The sequence below is a fragment of the Perca flavescens genome, chromosome 18 (genome assembly GCF_004354835.1).
Source record: "Perca flavescens isolate YP-PL-M2 chromosome 18, PFLA_1.0, whole genome shotgun sequence".
In the NCBI taxonomy this organism is placed as follows: domain Eukaryota; kingdom Metazoa; phylum Chordata; class Actinopteri; order Perciformes; family Percidae; genus Perca; species Perca flavescens.
Window position 1 is genome coordinate 14645463 of NC_041348.1, and position 20699 is coordinate 14666161.

Genomic DNA, 20699 nt, shown 5'->3' on the forward strand with positions numbered 1-20699 from the left:
AAGGTGCAGGAAAATGATGTGTGTGTTCATGTTTAAGTTAGATAAGAAGGAGAGCTAATGTGGGTTGTTGTCTCAAGTCTTTGATTCTTGTGTTGTATAGCTGTCTGGGTCTAATGACAACATATATCATGAAATGGCAGACATTTGTCAACTGCAAGAGATTTTTCTATACTTTCTCTACCCAGGTAGCGTTCTCTTTAATATCTCGTAGGGATATAATATACGTAGGGATTTACAGGATTGTTGGATCAATGTGATGAGGTCAGATATTTAAACCACAGGATTAGCCCGAAATACACAGTCACATCTGGATATTTAATCCATAAATGGTTTCTCAGTTAAATTGAACAATTGACTTATAATACTCATTACATGAATCAATATCATGATTAAAAATGACATACACCGTAATAGCAAATTTTATCCACACTGCTCACTCCTTATCAATAGATGGATCTTTTTCTCTACGGAGCAAGTGTTGCGCCTCCTATTTTACCTACTACTAGATATTAAAATCCATTAATGTATTATGTAGACTGGGAGACTTTCCTAGAGCAACATGAATAATGCACCAGTTATAAAAAAAGAACATCAGACAGTGGGTAAATACTCCAGAGATATTTATGTGATGAATGCCTTCATGTCTGTCCTGCATCATGTCATCAACAGGCTTTAAGACAAACGTTCATTTTTAATCAAATTTTTGCTCATTGTTGATTCATTTAAGACACCGACTCATCCGTATCTCTGCTGAGAGCAATATTGTGTACTTCAAATGTTTCACATTTCCAGCTAGAATATTATTAGTTTATCTCAACCACGCCTGTAATTAATCACAGGGATTACAGCAGCACATCTGTGACCAGGAGCTGCAGATTAAAGGATGGAACCTGCGTTATGAAATTTTAACTTCCACTCTGCTGTGTGTGTGTGTGTGTGTGTGTGTGTGTGTGCTTGCACGCATGTGTGTGTGTACAGTTAGTGTGTGTGTTTAAATGCCCCCACAGTTACAATTTACACACACTCACACAGCAGTGACTGGCTGATGACGACCCTTGCTGCGTTCATGTTTGTGTGTGTAAACATAATAAAGGATGCTACTGGCCGCTCTTATGTAACCACCCTGTCGGCTCTGATGCTAAATCGTCACTATGGCAACAGAATTAGCTACCGCAAAGCCCCCCGCCTCTCTCTCTCTGCTTTATTATTCTTATTCTTATTATTCTCTGTTATCACCTTGGTTCCCCCCATTGTCATCGGTCTCTTAGCTTAAATTCAATATACATGGGCTTCGATGAAATGAAATATGCAAGTGTACTCTCTCCCCTCTTTTCTTCCCCTCCAGTCTACTTTTCTGACTTCACACTGCTTTCTCCCTCCTCCTCCATGTCTCATTCCCTCCGGTCTCTTTCCTTTGCTCTCTCTTTCTCTCTCCCTCACATCCGCCCACCAGGTCTCTCTACCACCCATGGTCCCCGTCCTCTCCCTCAATGTCGGGTCCTCTCTTTCCCTATATTCCTCATCTGGCTCGTCCTTGTCAATCCATCTCTTTTTGAACAGCAGCTTAATTAACGGATTCATTATAATTTGAACAGTTTCTGCCTCCTCTTCTCTCTCTGTCACTCACTCTCTCAATCTCCCTGACTGACAATGTGATACATTTAATTAACGGGAGACAAAATGCCAAATATTGCTCGGCCTGTTTTCCATTCCCGCTTTCTTCGCTTCCATCACTTTTTCCTCTCCCTCTGTCTCACACTTCCACCCACCATCCATTCTCGTTTTTGGTCTCGCTATTAGTATCTTAGTAGCTCTAATCTTTCTGAACACACTTTCTCGCTCTTCTTTTACATTACCAATCATGGACAAATTAATGTATGAGAGATTTCCTAATTTAATTCCTTTACATTCCTCTTTCCCACACTCCTGCCAACTTGAAAATCTCATATCTCAATAACTGCAAGCTAATTTTCAGATACCATTTTTTACTTCCCGAAACCTGAACTTGTGCATCGGCCAATACTGAGTACAGATCTGATACCAGTGCATTAAAATAACAAACAGCTGCACTACTAACCCTGTATGGATGTGATATGATGGTTATAATTGAGCTATGTCATCTACATACGTCAAAAAGACACTTTTAAATATGCGGGACTCATGCTGTCTCCCTAAAAGTTTCACTCCCGAGCCAACCTGACCCAGCAAGATTGAGTAGAGCCGGCAACAACAACAACAAAAACAACAATGAATGCCCTAGCAACAGTTCACGAAGAAGGCCTAGAGGTAAACGGGCAGGCATTAGAAAGAGGCTGAGGAACAGGGCCCACCGCACACCACTGCCCATCATCCTGCTAGCGTAACTTCCAGTCAATAGAAAACAAGCTGGACGAGCTCAGAGCCAGAATTAAATACCAGAGGGACATAGTTAAGGGTAGATGTCGAAGTGTAGTCGTGAGCAGGTGTCAACACTCAGGATGAGTCGGAGATGAAGTTGACAAGATGGGATTTTTATTGTTTTCCCCAAATAAGGCCACGGAGGCCAAAATAGTGACACACAAATTAACAAAATTATGGAAAGCAAACAAAATATATACTATTCAAGAAAATAAAGTAAATTGACTTGGGAGTCAAAACAATCACATAATATAAATATACAACTGTTCACTAATTGACCTAAAATCAAGTCATCACTCGGAGGACATCCAACAGACTTACGTCCTACTCGCGTTCAAATTAGACAAAGCCACAAGACATCTTGATGGCTAATAAATGTATTACTTAAAAGTCATGTCACTTCCTGTTACCCCGGAAGTCATAGAGTCATTTAAACCCAAGGATCGCGGCAAAACTTTCCCTTATAACAAAGAGAGCACATGCTGGTAAGACAAAGATTAGGCCTACCTGTTACCCTCTGTTACCTTTTCTACTCAATAAACACACATACTTACCAGAAGACATTTGTGTTGCGTGGATATTTTAACACGTCATGTCTACAAAGTAAATGGTATGGTTTTAAACAATCAGAGAATGGTGAATTGATGGTTGTAGCTATAGCATGTAAATCACCGCAGTATTACACAAGAAAGCTAAGGGATTACTATGAAGAATTTGATGAATGACTAGGTTAACAGATGATTTGACAACAGTGTGTGGTAATTAACAGAACATATTAACACGCTAAACAAACATATACAGGCCACCTATCCACTCTGTCAGTTTAGAGATCAAATCGGGAGCGCATCGCTACCGTGACGGCAGCCATGGGCCCCGTCACAGACATGCAAGACTGCAACGTCATCTGCCTCTTTTGAGACATGGCTAACACCCTCGATACTGGACCGTGCAATTCAACCGGCGGATCTCCTCTCAGTTCACCGCATGGACAGAACGAGTCGAGGGGAGGAGGCTCTCGTTACCCACCATGCTGAACATCGGGATGCAGCAGTCCTCGTAGCCGTGGATTTTAACAGTGATAACCTCAAGAGAGTCAGACCTGATCTTCGGCAGCACATCACACGCCCCACCAGAGGAGAGAGAACCCTGGATCACTGTTACTCACCCTTCTGTCCGTCTGCTCAATGATAACTGTGGCTAGCCCCCCACCTACCACTTCATTTTCTCGTGTTGTATACATTACTATTTTTACGGATTGTATTCTTTTGGTTTTTATTGAGATGGAACAGGTACACATGATGAATGAATTTCACTGCACATTGTACTGTGTATGATTGTGTATGTGACAAATACATTTGATTGGATTTGGTTGTATGGCCTTGCTCAGGTGAAACCCTTTGTAAAACAAAAATATTCTTTTATTATCTAGTCAGTCATAACTGAAAAAAAACATGAATAAATAAATCAAAAAATAATTCCAAAAAAACTGTGCATCCACAATTCAGTAAAATAAGACATTCAAAATTTTAAATAGTCCAGTAACAGTATAAAACAGTAGTGAAACAACAACAAAACTGAAGCTGTGCATACTATGCTAAATTGTGGACATTTTGCTAACGTCTTTTGTCCCTGTCTTTCATGCCTGTTTTATGTTCAAGTATCAGGACATGGATGTCTGCCAGCAGAGCAGTAATGGACATTATGTACTGTTATGTATGTGTGAGTGCATGTTGGGAGGAAAAACTCAATCTGCGATAAACTGACTGATTTTCTGCTTTCTGTCACCCTGCTCTCACTGCTTGCCTTTGTCAGGCCGCTCACTCTCAACGTTCTTTTCCATTTTGTTGCTCTCCTAGCCTCTGCTCTTTCCTTATTTATGCTCTACAGAAAATAGGCAGATACAGCAGCATAGACAAGAGTAAATACAGTTTAGTGTGAAAAGTGAGATTTTAAGAAAGAGAGCCAATGGATACTGTATGCTATTGGTGCGTTCTTTTTGTCTTGTAATCACGACTAGTAGCTCGAGTGTGACATCACATCCATGTCGGAAAACGAATAACCGCGGGTTGTTGCGTTCTTTTTGTCACACAATACTACGAGTCGGAGAAAAGATGGATTTTTGTAACATTTTTAGTAACATTTAGGATTCTATTCACCCAGTTATTGACATATTACACAAATATATTTCACAGTTTGATACATGAAAATTACATTTTGATTAACATTAACGTTGGGCTACTGCTCTGCTTTCTGCTCAAGGCTCGGCTTAAAGCCATTGTTGTCATATAGCAACCGAGCGTCTCTAGCCAATTTCAGCTGCACAAGCTACAAAATAACTACCGTATTTTCCGGACTATAAGTCACACTTTTTTTCCTACTTTGGCTGGTCCTGCGACTTATAGTCAGGTGCGACTTATATATCAAAATATATATAATTTAACATGTTTTTACATGTTAATTCATACTGAAAACATTACCGTCTACAGCCGCGAGAGGGCGCTCTAGGCTTGTGACAACTAGAACGCTCCTCCTAAAGACAACTGAGAAAGAAAAGAGATAACAAACTGCAGGTAGTAAAATATGCAGCCGAAAACGGTAATCGAGCAGCAGAAAGAGAGTTTGAAATGAGGGAGAAACTTATGAGGGAGACTGGCGAAAAGGTTACTCTTACTGTAATGAAGAAAACAAAGAAAGCTAATCGGCTAATCGTGGGCTGAAAGCAAGACGGCCAGAGCTGGAGGAACGCGGCGGGAGGGGCTCGTTCACGGTGCAGTTACGTCTCCACGCCTTTTAATACATCCATGCTCCACGCCCTGGTAGCTAGTTGTTCTGTGTGCTATTGTATAGTTCAATAACTGTTAATGTGTTGCATTAACATACCGGACACCTACCGTATTCAGCGTATTGTTCTGTGTGCTATTGTGTAGTTGAAAAACTCTTGTATTTATATTCTAAATAAATGCGACTTATAGTCCGGTGCGACTTATATATGTTTTTTTCCTCTTCAGGATGCATTTTTTGACTGATGCGACTTATAGTCTGAAAAATATAGTAATTAGGCGGTATTTAACTCATAATAAGACTGTAGCAACATGCCTTTAGGTAGCAGTATACAGTGCTATGTGTACGACTTCTTCATTTGGTTACAACAAAGACAAAAGTGCTTAAAATTGTCGAAAACCACAATGTTTACTACGTGTGATGCATGACGTAGCCATCTTTGAAAGTGAACTCGGGGTCCTCTGAGTTCAGACGACTTGACGAGTCGTATATACGACCTCGGTGGCGTTCTTTTTGCAACTTCCGGTTTGTAACTCCGGAAAACAACTCTTAAATCAACTTCGGTGGACAAAAAGAACGCACCATATACTACAGACCTTGACAGCAACAGGTACAAAAAAAAAAACTACTTGTCATAGAGATTGAGTTGTTCTGTTCACTACACACTACACTAGCATGTAAACAGGCGAAAAGGTGCTAAGAAACTTGGATGTGTGTGATTGTATCCGTTTGCAGCACTTCAAGCTCTTGCTGTTAGAAAATTAAAAACGTTTGGGATGACAAGACTTTTGATCAATGCCGGAATAAAAAAAGAGCAAAGCTACAGTAGTCTACATACAAGGAGATCAAAGACTGAATGAACGTCTCTAGATTACTTAATGGTCTGCACCAACTTATAATTGTAAAGAAGTATTTACCAAGGTGACCTTGATCAGTAGTATGTCAGATTTTTCTCAGTGAGCTACTTAATTACCGCAGAGATCAACAGATATGTATATCAGCATCTGTTAAGTGCTGAAATATATATACTTTCTGTCATGTAGTTTGATGGCTTAACAACAAGAAAACGTGCTTGGGGTTGTATGCCTCCGCCATGTAAGAGAATGATGCAAGAGAAAAGGAATACACTAATGTACAAAAACAATTACTTAGAATATATAATGTAAAATTAGGTAATGGCAGTACAACAATCAACATGTTATATCCCACCCTGAACTATAAATCAATTCCTATGCCAGAGGCTTCTACACAGACAGAGAGTGAATCCACTGACAGCTCACCCCTCCCACCCTCCCCCCCCGCCAAGCTCTCCTTTGTGCGCACAAACACCACCAATATCTTAGGGAATGCACAGCGGAGTGTCTGTGATTGTAGGTAAATGTCACACATCTTGCATAATGCCGGAGGCACCCAATTTCATTAATAAAGCCCTGGTAACTATGGAAATGAGCATCATCGGCAACCCCCAATGTAACTTATGCTAAAAAGGCCAAGAGGTTGCTATGACAACTGGAAGGAAAACAAGAGAGAGGGAGAAAGTTGGAGCAGGTTTCTTGAAGCCTGGACACGCACACAAATACCTCCAGGCACATAAACTAAACAATAGGCAGACAGTCATTTAGGATAAAAATTAAAATTAACGTGTTAGCTTCTACTGGAAAACACTCAGTCTCCAGCATTAAAAGAATGGGCCAACAAAGTGATAAAAAGGCTTCGTATAAACAATGAATAATAACAGAAACAAGAGTATAACCGGGCTCAGGCTACAGGAGTTTTAAAATCCGATCGGTGTGGGAAAACATGCACATCAATCCTGTCCATGTGCTGAGTCCAAAAAACTGTAACTGCAATTTCTATCTCCCAAAAGGACTTGCCACACTTTACATTTTTCACTTTATTAGATTGGGACAAGTACAACATTTTGAGTCCAAATTGGCTCTTTATCAAGTACAGATAGAACAGTGAATCAGTCAAAGTGGGAAGTCCTCTGTACCTAATGGAAAGCAAGTTTGCGTTAGAAACTTTGTACTTTACCTAATGTAAAAAAAAAAAAAAAAAAAAAACATTTTGAAGAGAGGAGATAACATAATATAATATAATAAGTGTTGTGTAGGAGACAGAAATACAACATTTTCTCACATGATTACATTTTTAGTGCAATAATGTTCCTTTGTGGTTTTGGAAGCTACATATCACAAACAAAAATGAATCAAACACACAAACATCTAACACAACCCAGGTCACGAATGAACCCATCTTATGACAGATATGTATGTGTGCAACAATCTACAGGCACAATGAACCCAAAGGAAATATCTTTTGCTTGTTAAGACAGGAGTAGTTTTTACTTCCGTTTCCAACCAATTAGACGGCCTGGCTATCATGAGAAAGAGACAGAAAGAGAGTTAAGGTGGCATCATTTCACAGCACAATCAATGAGACAGGATCCGTTCCCACAGTACAGACCGCGTCCACAGACAACCACCCACCCACGCATCAGACCGCACAAAAACATGCACATAAAAAAATAGAACTCCACTTGTAAAGTGGATGCTGCCTCGTAAACATGCCAGTAGACACAGAAAGATGAGGGAGAGATTCGGAGCGTTGGCAACAAAAACATGATCACCTGAAGAAAAATACAGGAATCAAAGTATAATGGGATGAAAACCATAAAAACCTGATCAAAGAACCTAAAGTGTTGATATTTACACTAAGGACAAACTCTGTCCTAAGACATCCCAACTCTCAATCACTGAACACAACACTGCAGCATCCCATTTGCTTCTATTTATTCCTTTTGTTCTGCATAAGTTGTATCTGTAAATAATGCAACTATGGTCCTGTTTTCTGCAATTCTGACTAATAACCAGGAGTGCTTTGGCAGCAACAGTACACATGAGAAAACGAGAGATAACGAGAGAGCAAACTGACTGGTGGGCTGACACAAACGCTGGTGCTGCAAAGAAGTAAAAAGCAAACACTATTTTTTTTTCTATTTCGTGCCAGACAAGCTTGCTAAATGGTCCAAAATTCCTCCCAGGCATGAGGGGAGCAGTCTAATCTGATCTGGAGGAAACATTTAGCCAGAGTTATGGCTGCTCAGAGGAGATCTTCCAAGAGATTTCATTTCCTCTTTCCACAAGAGCCACTTTAATATTTCATCAGTCATGTTTCATAAATAATGAACAGTTGCACAGTTTGTCTCTTTTGTGTGTTTCTTCTTCTTCTTTTTTTCTATTTCACTTTGTCACTCTTTTGATTTAATTAAACATGCACATTTTGGAATATATTTAATAAAAAAATTCTTATTAAACCAATAAATTAGAAGCCTTTCTTACTTTCTCTCACAAGCCCCCCACAAACTGATCAATAAGAGAGTGGACAAACGCACAAGAATATCGATACCGATTATTTCTTTGAAAATAAAGCAGAAACACACACACGTGAAATGCACGTGTGTGTGTGTGTGTGTGTGTGTGTGTGTGTGTGTGTGTGTGTGTGTGTGTGAATTCTCCAGAAACAGCTCCATTGTGGCCCAGTCAATCAGAAAACTAGCACTCAGACACATGAACACACAAAAAGATTGAAACACACACTTCTCTGACAAGCCCATTCCCTCTTGATCAATCAGAGACACAACAAAGCTGATCAATTCTATTGACGTTAATGGACAGCAGCACTCAATTAGCCAGCACTTCTCACCCGCCAGAGCCAAATCACGCTTTGTGATTTTATCACCTGAAGCCGGCTCTTTCTCTCCCCTGAGAAAAGAGTAATGGTGTATTTAAATGAGCCTCCACATGACGAGAGTACTGGTGCTGCTCAGATCTGGGTGAGCGAGCGTTAGATTGCACCGAGGGCAGGGATACTTACTGCTTTTCCAAGTGACAACAAAGATGTGTTCGCTGAAAATATAAAAGAGTCTCCTGATGTTCCCGGGGACTTTAGAGCAAATGTAACCTGCTTTTAGTTTAATGCCAGCTTGTTGGATTGTTAAGATGTGGTCAAATAAAACTTCAGGGGAAAACACATCTGTTTCTGTATCTAGAGACTTTTAGCAACATTTTGATCTTACAGTAACATTAAGGTGGTTTGCCTATTAGCTTGACAGCTGGGTAGAGTTGAAGAAAAGTTACCTAAAATTGGAAACGTATCTATCTTCTTTGCATGTTTATTTATAACTACCTACACCCACACCAAAATGATCTTCTTTTCAGATACCTAAGCATTCCAAAGCACTGCCAAATGACCACACCTATGAGCCAATCTGTGAAACAGCCATCATGTACGCAAACAAGTGATTGCTTAATTGTAGACACACCAATCAGGTTTAAGCACAATAAAAATACAGCAGGTAAGTCAGGTATTTTCAGTACTGTATTTTCAGATCTTTTTTTTTTTTTTTTAACTGTAATTATAACCTGTACTGGATACAGTATTTTTGGTTTGCCTGTTGTTTGCTGAGCTAACAGTGTTACGCACACTACTGTAGTAGCTGTACGAAAACTGGGACATGTTTTGTTGTGATTCTCCATCCCATAACTATGGTATATGGAGATAAATAAAATTAGATTCTGCAGCATTGGTCTTGTGTAGTGTTTGGTGAACTTATTGTATATTTGCACTTATTGTATATTTGCGCTTTCTCTGTGTACTTAATTTACAGTACTCTAATCACTGTGAAGTAGAATTGCTAAAAGTGTTTTAGGTAAGCAACAGCAGTGTGCAACTGTTTCAAACAGAATTAAGTCATATGAAACGTCTGTGTCTCATATGGTAAGAAAATACGGATTTTATAAATTAGTATTACTGTCAGGTGACTAATTGGGTTTGTGGTTGTGCTAATTGTGTGTGGTGTTTTGAACCGGTCCCTGTTTTCAAAATAGTGCTTAAGCAACCGAAGAAAACTGTAATATAGCTGCGTTGATAGGAAAAGATGAAATTGCAAAGCCTTCAGATATTAAAGTAAAAATGAACAAAAATGGGGGAATTTTAATTACCTTACTTTAATTATTTTATATACTACATTTTACATTATCATTTTTCTTATATTTTTTATAAAGTTGCTGCTGTAAGCAAACAGCCATGTTAAGTGCAATGCAATGACTATGTGTAATGTGAAACGGTGGCTCATAGTGATGAACCTACAAGAACTAGCAGCCGACGGCAGTTCCCCTCAGATCTACGGAGCTTTATTTTCTAAAATACATATATAGACACAGTTAGCGAATAGCTGTGGAACATTGTGGAGCGTTTAGCAGCTGAAGAGCAAGATTCTTCCCTCAATAGTTGGCGGAGTCCAAAACAGAGCTAATAGGAGAGTGAATACTGGACTTACATTCACTAGGTGAATCACCAGAAACACAACTTCAAATGATTGCTTGTTGCTCCGTGCCTGTTGGATGAGTAAAATAAGCGCCTGTAAGCTAACAAGTTTGCCATGTCAACTTAAAAGTATATTTAGTGCTGTGTTTACAGCTTGTTTCCACTGCAAGTTTAATATGTGGTGATGTATAAAACTCACGTTAAAGCCACCTAACATAGACACAGCATGCATTAAATATATTGTCATCTACATTTAAAGTCATGTGTTTATCAAACTAAAAACAAGGACATGTGTGTGTCCTTCCAACAGGGGGCATTACACTACAGTTTGGATATAAGCCATAATATTAAACTTATTAATTATTAAATTATATATTATTAAAATATTAAACTTGTTTCTCCCCATTTTGTTGTAACAATAAATTCAAGGTTAACAATAAATTTGAGGTTGATGCCATCAATTCTGTTTTTAAAGTAATCAATACTGCCACAGGATGGAGAGAGAGAGAGAGAGAGAGAGAGAGAGAGAGAGAGAGAGAGAGAATAGCAAGAAGAAAAGAGGGAGGGAGATAAGAGAAATTAGAAAACTAAACCTGTAGTAAATAGTACCTTTGCACTCTCTGTGTCATCTCTCACACACACACACACACACACACACACACACACACACACACACACACACACACACACACACACACACACACACACACACACACACACACACACACACACACACACACACACACACACACACACACACACTAGCTAATCTTCTTAGCAATCACAAGGTTTCACAAGGTTTGACTTTTGGAACAGAACAAAGTTCACATCATCAACAACAACAGAGGTGGTATTTCTACCAATGAGAGAGACAGGGAGAGAAGAAAGCTAAAGAGACGGATAAAACAGAAAGACAGACAAAAGAAGTGACACAGAGAGAATCACAACTTTTACCTCTGGACTGAAGCGACCCTCTTTTCTCCTTGAAGAATTATTCTGTGGATTACTGAAACCTGATGTGACACAACCACACCAACTGAATTCTAAAACGTTTAAGTCTTGAAGTTATGTGACTTAAGTACGGACGGACAACTATGTAGCAGCAGACATCTGCAAGTCATTTCCACCTACATCCATTTAAACCTGCCCTTTTGAGGATCCTGAAAAACTGTAAGTAGATGTTTTAAAAAAATATACTTTCTGCTGTGCCTTTAATAAATCAAGACCGTGATTCCTGTGAGTACTAGTTTTAGAATACTTGGACCCTGTACCAGAGTGAATTATTTTGTCAACATTAAGGAAATGACACATTAGACTTTAGACATTAGCACAAACTAGAACAAACTACTACACTGCTTTGTTCTCAAACATTTTTGGGGCTAGGTGAAACGTTAAAATAAATAGCATTTTAAAGTGCCCATATTATGCTCATTTTCAGGTTCATAATTGTATTTAGTGGTTGTAGCAGAATAGGTTTACATGGTTTGATTTTCAAAAAACACCATATTTTTGTTGTACTGTACACTGCTGCAGCTCCTCTTTTCACCCTGTGTGTTGAGCTCTCTGTTTTAGCTACAGAGTGAGGCATCCCACTTCTATCCCATCTTTGTTAGGAGTCGCACATGCGCAGTAGCTAGGTAAGAACTACTAGCTAGAAGCTTGCGCTGCTAGCGGTTAGCCACCTCGTTCTCAATGGCAAAACACTGCTACAACACTATAGAACTACTTAGATGTCCTCGTCTGCAGGTATTCCACGCAAAGTTGGAAGTGCGCCCTCGTTTAGAAGAAGTCTCCTGGCTAATCCTGCCTTGTACTGACCGAAGTTAGAGAAACAGCTAACTGATGTGGTATTAGCTAAAGTGGTTAGCACACACCAAATGTTTTGGCCAATTTTCACCAGCTCACCTGTAGAATGAAGGCAGGATACATTCAGAAACACGTATCTCACTCAAAACAGCATGGATTTGTTTTTTTTGTTTACGTGTGGAAACATCAGAGACACAAAATAACACCCCAAATCCCATTTTTTCATAATATGGGCACTTTAAACATATTTACTCAAGATTAATGTCACAATATGTTCACGTATCGAAAAGCACATAGTTAAATCAAACTGATGTTCACTAGACTGAACTGCATGCTGATATAATTTAATTTAATTTATAGAGTGTGGTCTAGACCTACTCTATCTGTAAAGTGTCTCGAGATAACTTTTGTTATGATTTGATACTATAAATAAAATTGAATTGAATTGATATAGGGGACTTAGAAAAATACATTCCTCAAAATATCTCATACCACATTTTACTTTAAAACTAAGCCACTGAAAACCAATAATATGATGATTTTTTTGTCAATTCCTACCTGGATTTCACATAACTTATTCACTACAGTTCAGATCAACATAATAAGCATTACATCTAGATCTTTCTACACTTCAACCTCTTGCTACAGTATGTTCTTACAAAAACGTTGTACTTGTAAGTTTATTTTACTCAAGTAACTTCTAAAGATCTAACCCCCACCCTACTGACCTTCTCATTCACTATATCTCAACATGTAGGTAGGCTCCGCTTCACTTTAAAATAGAGTCATTTGTACGCTATTAAAACAAACGTTTTACTTTTAAAGAATTTGTAATATATCATCACATTAACCCTGACTTTCTTTGTTCTCCATTGGCTTCGTTCCTTGTGGGAGCAGTATGGAGGTGCTGAGTGGCCCCTGGGCTGATTTGGCTCTGCTCCTTCGACAGACCATCACACAGACAGACAGAGAGACAGACAGCTTTCTTCCTCTCTGGCTGTTTGGCCTGCTGCTGTTCCTGTCTGTCTCTCTGCTGCTGCTGCAATTGATTATCTACCTCAGCTGGAAACTCAGACAGGGTAGGCAGGCATGTCATTAACGTTGCATGTCTTGCACATGCTCTTGCTATGTTATATTTACAATGGTGCGGTGTACCTAATAGGTACTGTGGGATGATTTCTTTCTTTCCAGGGCCACACATAGTATAAATAAATCCATACACTCATCACCACATTGTAAAGATGTCTGCAATGAAATGTGTTCCAAAGGGGAGATTTTATTACATGCTATCAATCACTATATAGCTACTACACACCATACCAAGTCAAGAAAATATTCTCATTTCAACATCCACATCCAAATAAAACAAAGTGCACCATTCGGCAAACACACGCAGACAACTGACAGTGTCTTGTAAGAGTCTGATATTAACATTGTTTTTTGAACAATACCAGAGAGCTCATGTCATTCCCAGGTAGAAAAATGTCTGGGCCCACCCCAACTAAATTATTATTAAATTAATTATTTAGCTACACTCTAAATAATGAAAAACATCCAAAATAGGCTCCAAGAAAAAAACTGAACTTGGCAAAGTGACATTTTTAGGTTGAAACTAAACTTGACTTTGAAGTTACTGATCACTGAGACAATTAGTTATACTGGCCTGGTTTGTGTATGTGCTTATATGTGAATGTGTGAGATACAGTTTGTGTCAAAAAGGGTAACTGCAGAGTCCTCAAAGCATGAAAACATTGGAGAAATCGCTTTTCTTCCATCTGTGTGAGTGCTCTGATAACAAGGTTGTTTTGATAGGTGAAGCCCTTTTGTGTGTGTGGTTTGATATAAAATACAGACACACTCAGACAAAGACACATCCAGCAAAGACTTTCATCATCCGCTTCCACTATTTTTTTAAGATGAACTGCTTCTATAGGAATGAATGGGCTTGAATCAATGGACAAGGTAGTAAATGAACAGTAACAGCAAATGACAGTGTGTGCGTGGAAACTACTTTCAGAGTTCAGTATTTGTGTTTAAAGTTGCTAAAGTTGTTAGCTAACTACCACACATTAAATATAAACTTACTCAGTACTGTGGTAGTCCTTCTTGCTGCCTTTTTCTGGAGATGTTTTCTGAGGAGACATCCAACCTTCGCCAGGCCACAGGGGCAACTCTACAGCTTGTAAAACATGAAGCCATTCTTTCAAGTTTCTAATAAAATAGGCCTATTCCAGCAACAGGAAATTAACATCATATTAGTAAACTATGCAAACTCTAAAAGTAAAAACAAAACAAAGGGCTAGAAACTAAGAGCTAGCTTAGCTGTTGGTGTTATGCTAACGTTAACTTACAAATGTTAGCAAAGTGGGTCTGCTGCTATCAATGCAATATATTAAAGTAAGATAGCTAGCTCGAGCTTATGTGGGGACCATTCCTATTCAATTCAATTTACCTAACGCTACATATAAAAATAGTTAAACTAAAGTATACATTTTATTACCTGCTGTCACACCTGTAACCATGACTTTGGTGGGAGGGCGAGTCGAGTGATTCCTATTGCGCATGCAATTATCTTTTGATTAACGGCTCTCCTCGGTAATTAAACTAAATGATTTTAAACGGCTTTGCAGACCTAAAAGGAGACTGCTTATATAGCATGCCAGACGACCACCTAAATAATTAGCTAATTCATAAAGTTTAAATTAATTAGCAAGAGTGCAATATATACTGCCAAGAAAAACAGCTGAATCAAAGGATACTTAAACTAAAGCAATTAGCTATACTTCCATGTTGCCTGTTACCAAACGTAGTCTAGCAAAAAACAAGTGTGTTGTTGGGACTATATCCATGTGGTTTGTATTTTGTGAGACATTTAATCGGTTTCAAACATTGCTCTGGATGTTTTTATTTCATCCACAGTTGAGGCTGATCTCTCGGCGTTTCCGCAAGACAGAAGCGCCATCTACAGGAAGATGTGCGGATGTACAAAGCAGAGCAGGAGTGTTGGGTCGCACTCTCACACCTGACACACACCTGACACACACACACACACACACACACACACACACACACACACACACACGAGACACTTAAAACCTGCTGAAATGAACACTTGTAGGATTGTTTCAGGCAGTCCTGCCAGTCAACACGACATCTCTATAAAGCAATGTGACTAATATCTCAGACATAATGCCTCAAGAAAATGAATGTTAAAGCCTGCAAAAAAAAAAAAAAAAAAAATCACTGTCATTGACAATGTGTAAAAATGACCCCTCAGGGAAATCTGGAAGCTATCAAGACAACGGTCTCTAACCTTCTCGGACATCATAATTAAGCTAAAGGCTTCTCTTAGAGCTGTATTTATCTCGTTTAAGGGTGGTAGGACAATCTGTCAACCGAAAATAATTATTTCGTATCACTGTACAGTTTTATTGATTTTATATATATATATACATACATATACACACACACACACACTTGTATCAATAAATGATGAATTCAATCAATGAATGAAGAAATGAGCTGACCCAACAGTTTTCAGAGTATAACAATCCTTTATTTAAACAGTGTTACACAGGGGACAAGTGGCTGTGTGTGTGTGTGTGTGTGGGGGGGAAGAGACACAAGACAATCAAGCTGCTAGATAGAAAAACCCTACCGGTGATCATTTGTTGGCTAAAGAGGGAACGATGAGGCAGCAGCTGTGGTTGGTTTTTCAAAATGAGTTTCTTTACAAAGTTTTTAGTTAAGTAAGTAAAGTTAAAATACAAAATGGTGCTGGTATCTGTCTCATCTGTGGTACAAAGCCTGAGATATAATTGTAAAGAAGGCAGTCCAATTATCATTTGCCTTTTAAAACACCTACTTAATCAGCCAACAGATGTTATTGTTTTTTCCCACATAACACTGGCCTCCATAATGTCAGCATGTTGAGATCCCTGACAGTTTTAACATCAGCTGGCTCAGAATTGTCATCAGTTGCTTGGAGTGACGGTCTGTCTGTGCTGTTTTCTATTTTTAATAAAAGTGACTGATGGCAAGACACTCGTTTGTGGTAGTATTTTTTGATTAACAAATAAAACTCCGCACTACCAACATTTTGAAAAACCAGACCTCACAGCCCCCAAAGCTCCCGTCATTGGTTAAAACAGAGCCCAGACCTTTGAAAAAGAGTTTAAACCTGGAGCTTAAAGTACCAAAAAAAAAAAAAAAAAAAAAGAAATGGTGGCAGAAAATTGGATTTGTAGTGGTTATCCTTAAATGTCAAAACTGTGACAATATTAAAAATGTCCAAGAAGGCGCACAATAAATCCCACCTTTCAACAATTACATCAGCTTCACAGAGAAAAGACAACAAATGAGAACATCTACAAATGTAGTTGTTGTGATAAAACCAATGCTTTTTTTTGTTTTTGTTTTTTTGGAACAGCAAAAGCTTCCAAAGCTGCCTAGTGTTGCATGGTTAATGTTTTTCTGCTGCTTTGTCTCTTTGCAAGAGGGTTCGAGGTTAAAGCTTCCCCCTCATCTGGAATGTCATTCAACTGCATAGCGGAGGCTAGACCAGTGTGACCAATAGAAAGCCTACAGAGTCAAAACCACTCCATCGTCTGGACGTGCCTCAGTCCAGAAAGAAACTGGGCTTAAATTAGGAGGTGCATACTATTTCAAATGTGGGGGAATGTTGTGTTAATATTTCTTCATTTAGAAAAAAAAAAAAGAAAAATGACTCCAATTCAAAATGCCTCTCTGTCCTGTCAGGCTGGAGGGTCAAGACAAATCTAGGCAGGTACAGGTGGAATGTTTTCATATTAATCTGTGGCACTTCTTTGCTTACAGTCAGTTCCATTTCAGGAGAATGCGTTTGTTTTTCGCAGCTCACGCTGAAAATCCGTGTCGACTAAATGCGTTAAGACCAAGCACCTTATTCCAACCCATTTAATGCCACCCATATTTACACAAAGTCACATTTTTTGTGGAAGATTTGGGTGAAAGGACACCGAAAAATGAATAAAAACATCACAAGATTCCATTTAGGGGTTTCAAGAGCACTTCAAACCCTCGAATACACTTCCCTTTAAGCTGCATTTTTCTTTACGGTCATGTTGTAACTGTTTCCGCGAGTTGTTTGTAGTGTACTGGCAGATTCAGAGTGTATGTGGTAGAAAAATGTAGAATACGACTGAATGTCATTTTGAAAAACGGGTTCAAAAACGTATAAAAATCACTTCAATGCTGAAGAATATTTGGTTGCGGTGAAACAGTTACAACACAGCCGGCGTCAGGTGTACGATAATCTCATCTAGACGCACCGTATGAGCCGAGATAATCGGTTATCTACGCACTCTCAAAGCAATCAACACAGTAGCCTTCTATCTAGACTTGCTCAGGATACTCCTGCAAGATAGAAATGCGCGAAGACCTGCTGAATTGATCTCATTATATCTAGCAAGGTTTGTTGGCATTATCTAATCCGGTAGGAAAATAAGCGTCGGAGTGAAATTAAGCGCTGAACTATGACGACAAACTTTGATGCAGGGTTAGCAAACTGGTAGAAATTCCATCATTCTGAATTCTGAAAGTTTTTCTAAGTTGTTGTTTTTTCATTTTGGTACCTTTGCTTGAATTTTAAGTTGCGTTTTAAGCATTGTCCGAAGAATATTAAAAACCGCTTTAGCTCACTTCAGGGTAGAGAACACCATGAGTGAAACTTGCCGATACGCATCAAATTCTTTTTTCGCTCCCAAGTTGTAGGTTAGTTGGCACTACACAGACCGCGCCACCTCTACTGTATCTCCCATTTGTCCCTCAGTTTACTGGTCCTCTCTCCCAATCAAAAGTCAGTTTACTGCTCCCTTGCTTCCCCTGTGGCCCAACAGGAATGGCTAGTGTCGTACAGTGGACGGGCCCAGGGACAGCGTTTAGCTAGTGAAAAGCTGCATTACTGCTCCCATCTAATAAACTTCATTTTTACTGTACAAAAAGTTGTATGCACCAGCTTTAAAGTCAGTTCATTTTCAGTCCATTTCGTAAAAAACTAAATTCTAAAATACAGTAAAACTTACAAATATATCACAAAGAATTAATTCCACCTGCATCATTTGGCTTCTCGAGCTTAATTAACTGACCCAATTAAGATTCCTTTCAGTCCCACCGGTTAATGAACAATCTTTTCTTGGAGTTGAGTAAAAAGTGAAATGAACTGAAAATGAACTCACTCAGCCACTAGTCAACGCACAAGGAATGTGGATGAATGATAACTACACTTACAGAAAAAAAAAAAAGACAGATCATCATAAATTCAAAAACCTGGTTGATTTCTTTTTTCACTGCAATACTTTAAGTTACAGCTCCCCGTTTTCTGTAATTGTTCGTAACAAAATGGGATAATGTGACACAGCTGGTTCTACCATTCATCCTGCTGTGAAGGGGGTTTATGGTTTGATTTTGTAACGCTTTGAAAAAGTCCTACTTGTCACTGTAAACATTTTGAAATGACTGTTACATTGTGGTACTCTCCATTTACACCATAATGAAATGAGGGGGGGAGCTGTAATTTAACAAATTACTTTTTTTGTTTTAAGGAATGCACCAATACCACTTTCCACGGCAGATACAAAACAGAAAAAGTACAAAACTCTAGCGTCAAATTAAGTACTTTTTAACAGGAATGATGGAAGATAAAAGAGTTCTCTATTTGAGATTGCAAGCATTTATTTTTATTTTTTTTAAATCTATGAAAAAAGCTCAATTTTCTTTGACTTTTGAGTGAGTGAATAAGTTATTGAACGGCCACCGTTACTGGTGAAATAATCAGTACAATGATACACTAATCATTTTTTCAGCCTTGCATCTCATCAGGATTGGTTGGATCGGTGCATCCCTGCAGCTTTTAAGTTTGCAATACATGACAGACACACTAGCTCTCTTTTTGTAAAACAGTTAAAAAATAAAAATAAAAACACTATTAAGAAATAAAAACACGCTACAAATGTTAAGCTAACAAAGTGGTTCTTTTTCGTTCCCTTGGGAAAAGTGAGGATGTTATTATTTTTTTTGTCTTGGTTTTGGAGTGACGGATTTAGATGCACCACAGACGTGTAAGAAAGACCGACTGGGAAGAGATTGGCAACTTCTCCCCGTTTGTCTAGCCTCTTTCGCCTTCCGTTTTTCAGCTCTTCCTCTTCAGTCAGTAAAGGTTGGTTGTTGTAGGGTGATGGAGGTCGTTCGACGTCAACAGAGAAAACCGTCACGATGGGCCCTTTAACTCTGGGAAAACAGAGGTGAAGGCAGTCAGCCTGGCACTCAACGTTACGTTTTCCTACACAAAATATTTCCTTTATACTCTCCACGCGCACACACACACACACACACACACACACACACACACACACACACACACACACACACACACACACACACACACACACACACACACACACACACACACACACACACACACACACACACACACACACACACACACACACACACACACACACACACACACACACACACACACACACACACAGCCTACCCTCCTAAATGTAATATTCATTCAACTCTTTTCACGTGTGTGATGACAACTGATGGTTTTAGCAGCTTCACATTTTGGAGTTTTTGCTCCATCTCATTGATTTTTGAGTTTTTGTCTTCAGTGATAAACTACTATATAATATGCCCCCAACGCTGTTAACAAAGATCTCCAGTATTACTTTCACCACGAATAATAATAATAATAATTATGAGTTACTATTATTATTATTACCTGAGTTCAGTCAATCCTCCTCCTCAGCCAGTTCAGTTTCTTTATGAACCACCACTCTGGTAACAGACATGTCAGGATGTTGCTCTTTGGCCTCCTTAATGGCCTGGGCCAGTGCCTGCAGTACCGGGGGCAACCACACAGCGGCAGCACCGAGCACGGCGGGCAGTGGAGGAGGTGGTGGAGGGAGGAGGGGGGGGGGGGGGGGGGATGGTGGAGTTAAATGAAAAATTAAATAAGAAGCATAAAGAAAATGACAAGAATGCTGGATTTACCATCAATGTGACTCGTGCCATTTTACTTCTTTGGGTTGACTGAATGTTTAATGGGGGAGGGGGAGGGGGTGCAAACTGGATGAAGTAAAATGGCTTCAGACACATCAAGTGAAAAAAATAGTTTGCACAACAGTTACACAAAAATAAATGTAAATCCAGCAAATCAAGACAAGGCAACTTAAACAAACCAGTGGACCATGGATCATGCATAAAGATCCAGACCTGAGCAAAATAGATTATTTTGTCTTCAAATATTTGAGATATTGTGAGGGCGCTAGATGCTACATTACACCAAATATCCTCCCCAGTGAAAGCCACCCAAAGTATAGAGAGTCACCCGTCACTTTCAA

At 39.1% G+C, this 20699-nt stretch overlaps 2 protein-coding genes across 12 annotated transcripts in view; both read right to left on the minus strand.

Moving 5' to 3' along the window:
* The window catches only part of tmem244 (transmembrane protein 244), a 69138-nt gene extending 54167 nt beyond the window's left edge, over window positions 1–14971 (minus strand). For 2 of the 4 annotated variants that reach the window (XM_028604791.1, XM_028604790.1), the window contains exons 1-2: window positions 14813–14971; window positions 14398–14491 (exon numbers count right to left, since the gene is read on the minus strand). The gene's annotated coding sequence lies outside the window, so the exon portion shown is untranslated. The remainder of the gene's footprint in view (window positions 1–14397; window positions 14492–14812) is intronic. The other 2 variants (XM_028604793.1, XM_028604792.1) reach the window with 1 other exon arrangement.
* Window positions 14972–16998: 2027 nt separating this feature from the next.
* The window catches only part of epb41l2 (erythrocyte membrane protein band 4.1 like 2), a 52004-nt gene continuing 48303 nt past the window's right edge, over window positions 16999–20699 (minus strand). For all 8 annotated transcript variants that reach the window (XM_028604406.1, XM_028604405.1, XM_028604404.1 and 5 more), the window contains 2 exons: window positions 20078–20192; window positions 16999–19578 (listed from right to left, as the gene is read on the minus strand). In XM_028604406.1, coding sequence (XP_028460207.1) covers window positions 20088–20192 — 105 coding nt within the window. In that variant the 3' untranslated portion in view covers window positions 16999–19578; window positions 20078–20087. The remainder of the gene's footprint in view (window positions 19579–20077; window positions 20193–20699) is intronic.